The sequence below is a fragment of the Petromyzon marinus genome, chromosome 59 (genome assembly GCF_048934315.1).
Source record: "Petromyzon marinus isolate PM22_M1 ecotype Great Lakes invasive population chromosome 59, UKy_Petmar_22M1.pri1.0, whole genome shotgun sequence".
NCBI lineage: Eukaryota > Metazoa > Chordata > Hyperoartia > Petromyzontiformes > Petromyzontidae > Petromyzon > Petromyzon marinus.
In genome coordinates this window covers 5,529,429-5,535,428 of record NC_133725.1, presented here as the reverse complement: position 1 = coordinate 5,535,428, position 6,000 = coordinate 5,529,429, and the positions used below count along the sequence as shown (strand labels likewise).

Sequence of the window (6,000 nt, the reverse complement as noted above, 5' to 3'; positions counted from 1 at the left end):
AAGGGGGACCCCTGTTTGCAGAAACCTCTCCCTAAGGTCGACTCGGCCTTGAGTGAGCTTCTTGTGCGTGGTGTGTAACCAGCATCGCCACTGGGGGAGACAAAGGCGGCCGGGCGTGGTGCTGGCCACCCACCCCCTCGTGTGCCCTTCCGGCCTTCATAGGTGCTGCTACGCGCTAGCAGCACTTGCCCCAACAGTCTGTGAAGGCTACACGGGGGATCTTTGTTGTGTTACCCGGTGGGTGACGTGGGGAGAGAGGAAGGGAGAGGTGTTGTGAGTCAACCACAGCAACAACCACCACCACTTTCACCATCACAGGCAACACCACCACTTTCACTACCACCACCACTTTCACTACCACCACTTTCACCATCACAACCACCACCACTATCACAACCACAACCACCACCACTATCACCATCACCACCACTTTCACCATCACTACCACCACCACTATCACCATCACAAGCAACACCACCACCACTTTCACCATCACAAGCAACACCACCACCACTTTCACCATCACTACCACCACTTTCACCATCACAAGCATCACTACCACCACCATCACAACCACCACCACTTTCACCATCACTACCACCACCACCACTATCACCATCACAACCACCACCACTTTCACCATCACTACCACCATCACAACCACCACCACTTTCACCATCACTACCACCACCACTATCACCATCACAAACATCACCACAATCACCATCACAACCACCACCACTTTCATCATCACAATCACCACCACTATCACCATCACAACCACCACCATCACCACCACCACTATCGCCATCACAACTACCACCACTATCACAACCACCATCATCATCATCACAATCACCACAACTACCACAACCATCACAAACACCCCAACCATCACAATCACCAGTATAACCCCCCCGCCTCCGTGCAGCCTTAACAAACTGTTGGGGCAAGTTCTGTTAGCGAGCACCTTTGAAGCCCGGCACGGCCGCCTTTGTCTCCCCCGTGGCGATGTTTACACACCGCACCAGGTACTCATTTGAGGCTGGGTCGATCTAGGTGAGGCCCAGGACCTGTTTAGATAATCGTCACCGGTGTTGGCCGTGAGCGGGAATCGAACTCTGGTTGTCAGGTCCGGAGCGCAGCGTAGCGCTAACCACTACACTACCGCTCCCCACTATAACCACAACTACCGCAACACAACCACCATCGTAACCACCACTATAACAACCATCACAACCACAACCACCATCATCACAACAACCACCACTATAACCACAACCATGGCCACCACAAACACCACCGCCACTATCACCGCGCGTGGTGGCTACGCTGTCATCACCACTGCAATGTCACGTGATCCTTATCCTCACCAGGAGGACGAACCCTGGTGGAGCGGTGAGGAGGCGCAGTGAAGAGGAGCCGGGGTGGAGCGGTGAGGAGGTGGAGCGGCGATGCCGATCCGTAGCCACCGCTACCGCCTGGTGGACGATGGGCGTGACAAGAAATCTGGGGCGACACCACCGCACAGCGAGGAGGAGTTTGAGCGCGGGATCAACTTCTCTGCCAAGGTGGGGGGGGTGGAGGGGGCTGGAAGGAGTGGGCGGGGGAAAGGGGGGGGTGTTTCGGAGAGTCATTCCAACTCTACTCTTAAACTAAACATTTTTTAGTTTTACCTGGCAAGGCCCCGCTGAGCTCTGTTAGCTCTTTTTCATTGGCTGAGACCGCGCGTCGCGCTCTCATTGGCTGAGACCGCGCGTCGCGCTCTCATTGGCTGAGACCGCGCGTCGCGCTCTCATTCGCTGAGACCGTGTGTCGCGCTCTTATTGGCTGAGACCGCGCGTCGCGCCCTCATTGGCTGAGACGGCACGTCGCGCTCTCATTCGCTGAGACCGTGTGTCGTGCTCTCATTGGCTGAGACCGCGCGTCGCGCTCTCATTGGCTGAGACCGCGCGTCGCGCTCTCATTGGCCGAGACCCTGCATCGCCCTCTCATTGGCTGAGACCGCGCGTCGCCCTCTCATTCGCTGAGACCGTGTGTCGCGCTCTTATTGGCTTAGACCGCGCGTCGCGCTCTCATTGGCTGAGACCGCGCGTCGCGCTCTCATTGGCTGAGACCGCGCGTCACGCTCTCATTGGCTGAGACGGCACGTCGCGCTCTCATTGGCTGAGACCGCGCGTCGCTCTCTCATTGGCCGAGACCGTGCGTCGCCCTCTCATTGGCTGAGACCGCGCGTCGCCCTCTCATTGGCTGAGACCGTGCGTCGCCCTCTCATTGGCTGAGACCGCGCGTCGCCCTCTCATTCGCTGAGACCGCGCGTCGCGCTCTCATTGGCTGAGACCGCGCGTCGCGCTCTCATTGGCTGAGACCGCGCGTCGCGCTCTCATTGGCTGAGACCGCGCGTCGCGCTCTCATTGGCTGAGTCCGCGCGTCACCCTCTCATTGGCTGAGACCGCGCATCGCCCTCTCATTGGCTGAGACCGTGCGTCGCCCTCTCATTCGCTGAGACCGCGCGTCGCGCTCTCATTCGCTGAGACCGTGTGTCGCGCTCTCATTGGCTGAGTCCGCGCGTCGCGCTCTCATTCGCTGAGACCGCGCCGCGCGTCGCCCTCTCATTGGCTGAGACCGTGCGTCGCGCTCTCATTGGCTGAGACCGCGCGTCGCCCTCTCATTGGCTGAGACCGCGCGTTGCCCTCTCATTGGCTTAGACCGCGCGTCGCCCTCTCATTGGGGGTGGGGTATGTTCTCACGAATCAGCATTCTGCAGAGTCGCGCGAAGCGAAGTCTGACTGTAGTGTCTGCACCCTGTGTGTGTGTGTGTGGTTGTTCGCTAACCGCACTTACCCCAAAATAATGTTAAGGCTCAAAGGTGGAATATTTGTCTTTAGTGTGGGTGGTGGTGTTACCAACTATCTTCGTGTTCCTGTGTCTCTGTGTCCCCCTTGTCTCCATCTCCCTGTGTCTCCCGTGTCCCCGTCTACCTGTATGTCCATATCCGTGTGTCCCCCATGTCTCCGTATGTCCGTGTCCCTGCGTCCCTGCGTCTCCATGTCTCCATGTCCCTGTGTCCCCGTGTCCCCCGCCTCCCCGCGTGCAGTACATCGGCAGTCTGGACGTGCCACGTCCCAACAGCCGGGCCGAGATCGTGGCCGCCATGCGACGTATCCGGGTGAGTGGGTCACACGGCGCCCGGGGGCTCCAGGTGGCTCGAGAGAGAGCCCTGGCTCAGGGCGGGCAACTCAAAGTTGTGGTGCCCAGTGGCCTTGCGGAGGAGGAGCTGGGCCTCTTGTCCTCTAATGGCATTGGAGCAACACCACCAAGTGTCACCATCCACCACCCCCAGTCTCCGCCCCACTTCACGTGTGTGAACATGCATCAACCCCCCAGTCTCCGCCCCCACCCCACGTGTGTGAACATGCATCGACCCCCAGTCTCCGCCCCCACCCCACGTGTGTAAACATGCATCGACCCCCAGTCTCCGACCCCACCCCACGTGTGTGAACATGCATCGACCCCCAGTCTCCGCCCCCACCCCACGCGTGTGAACATGCATCGACCCCCCAGTCTCCGCCACCACCCCACGTGTGTGAACATGCATTGACCCCCAGTCTCCGCCGACACTCCACGCATGTGAACATGCATCGACCCCCCAGTCTCCGCCAACACCCCACGTGTCGGATTCCCGCTCGCAGCCAACGCCGGCGACGAGAATTATCCGAAGCGGTTCTGCGTCTCCCTTAGGTCGACTCGGCCTCAAATGAGTTTAACCCCCCGCGGTGGGGGCACGCGCGGTACCATCCACGCCCACCCCCCCCCTCTCCCCCCGCGGGCGCTACTCGCCAGCAGCACTTGCCCCAGCAGCCTGCGTGGGCTACAACGGGGTGGGGCGACCCTTTGTCTTTGTGTGCGGCAGTACGAGTTCAAGGCGAAGAGCATCCAGAAGAGGAAGGTGGTGCTGACGGTGTCGGTGGACGGGGTGCGCGTGACCCCGCGCGGCAAACGCAAGGTGCCCGCTCATCCACCTCCTCCTCCTCCTCCTCGTCGTCGTTGTCATCGTCGTCGCCTGCCACGCTGTCTCGTCCACACCGGGGGGAGGGGGGAGGGAGGGGGAGGGAGAGGGGGAGTGAGGGAGGGGGGAGCGAGGGAGGGGGGGGAGTGATGGGGGGAGTGATAGGGGGGAGCAAGGGAGGGGAAGGGGAGCGAGTGATGGGGGGGAGCGAGGGAGGGAGGGGGGAGGGAGGAAGGGGAGAGGGACGGGGTGAAATAGTGGGGGAGGGAGGGAGGGAAGGGGGGAGGGAGGAAGGGGAGAGGGACGGGGTGAAATAGTGGGGGAGGGAGGGAGGGAAGGGGGGAGGGAGGGAGGGAGGTCACGGGATGGTGCGTGTGGTGGTGTTGGTGGTTGTGGTGATTGTAGTGGCTGTGGTGGTGGTATTGGTTGGGGAGCGGTAGTGCGGCAGCTTGCGCACTACCGCTACGAGCCCGGTCAACTGAGTTCAATTCCCGCTCGGGGTCAACACCAGTCACGATTATTTGAACCGGTCCTGGGTCTCCACTAGGTCGACTCAGCCTTGATTGAGTACCTGGTTCATTGTATAAACATCTCTACTGGGGAGACAAAGGCGGCCGGCAGAGGTTGGTGGTGGCCACCCACCCCCCTTGTGTGCCGTGCCGGCCTGCATCGGTGCTACTCGCGAGCAGCACTTGCCCCAACAGTCTGTTAAGGCTACACGGGGGATCTTTGTGTTTGTGCGGGGCAGAAGAAGGAGTGGAGCTGGGATCAGAGCAAGCAGCTCATCATGCACGACCCCATTTACAGGTGAGCGCAGGGGTTCCTCACCACCCGGCGGTGAGCGTGGGAGATCGGGAGGGTGAGCGTGGCAGGGAGTTTTGGAGTGATCATGAGTTTGAGAGTGAGCTGTTTGTCAGTGAGAGTGAGAGTGCGTATAATAGTCATGGTGTATTGGTGAGTGTGTGTGTGTATATTCGTGAGTATTAGTGTATCGGTGAGTGTATAGTGAGGTTAGTGTATTGGTGAGTGTATAGTGAGGTTAGTGTATTGGTGAGTGTATAGTGAGGTTAGTGTATTGGTGAGTGTATAGTGAGGTTAGTGTATTGGTGAGTGTATAGTGAGGTTAGTGTATTGGTGAGTGCATAGTGAGTTAGTGTATTGGTGAGTGTATAGTGAGGTTAGTGTATTGGTGAGTGTATAGTGAGGTTAGTGTATTGGTGAGTGTATAGTGAGGTGAGTGTATAGTGAGGTTAGTGTGTTGGTGAGTGTATAGTGAGGTTAGTGTATTGGTGAGTGTATAGTGAGGTTAGTGTATTGGTGAGTGTATAGTGAGGTTAGTGTATTGGTGAGTGTATAGTGAGGTTAGTGTATTGGTGAGTGTATAGTGAGTTAGTGTATTCGTGAGTGTATAGTGAGGTGAGTGTATAGTGAGGTTAGTGTATTGGTGAGTGTATAGTGAGGTTAGTGTATTGGTGAGTGTATAGTGAGGTTAGTGTATTGGTGACTGTATAGTGAGGTTAGTGTATTGGTGAGTGTATAGTGAGGTTAGTGTATTGGTGAGTGTATAGTGAGGTTAGTGTATTGGTGAGTGTATAGTGAGGTTAGTGTATTGGTGAGTGTATAGTGAGGTGAGTGTATAGTGAGGTTAGTGTGTTGGTGAGTGTATAGTGAGGTTATTGTATTGGTGAGTGTATAGTGAGGTTAGTGTATTGGTGAGTGTATAGTGAGGTTAGTGTATTGGTGAGTGTAGAGTGAGTTAGTGTATTGGTGAGTGTATAGTGAGGTAGTGTGTTGGTGAGTGTATAGTGAGGTTAGTGTATTGGTGAGTGTATAGTGAGGTTAGTGTATTGGCGAGTGTATAGTGAGGTTAGTGTATTGGTGAGTGTATAGTGAGGTTAGTGTATTGGTGAGTGTATAGTGAGTTAGTGTATTGGTGAGTGTATAGTGAGGTTAGTGTATTGGTGAGTGTATATGAGGTTAGTGTATTGGTG

The 6,000-nt window shown here is 56.8% G+C and overlaps 1 protein-coding gene across 4 annotated transcripts in view; it reads left to right on the top strand.

Annotated features, from left to right (window-relative positions):
• Positions 1–13: 13 nt before the first annotated feature.
• LOC116955384 (carboxyl-terminal PDZ ligand of neuronal nitric oxide synthase protein-like) overlaps positions 14–6,000 on the top strand; it is a 25,064-nt gene continuing 19,077 nt past the window's right edge. For 3 of the 4 annotated variants that reach the window (XR_012929984.1, XR_012929983.1, XM_032976421.2), the window contains exons 1-5: positions 14–273; positions 1,377–1,571; positions 3,098–3,169; positions 3,914–4,006; positions 4,758–4,816. Coding sequence is in view for 2 of the 4 variants with exons in the window: in XM_032976421.2 (XP_032832312.1) it covers positions 1,455–1,571; positions 3,098–3,169; positions 3,914–4,006; positions 4,758–4,816 (341 nt within the window). In the remaining 2 variants the exon portion in view is untranslated. The remainder of the gene's footprint in view (positions 274–1,376; positions 1,572–3,097; positions 3,170–3,913; positions 4,007–4,757; positions 4,817–6,000) is intronic. The other variant, XM_076053194.1, reaches the window with a different exon arrangement.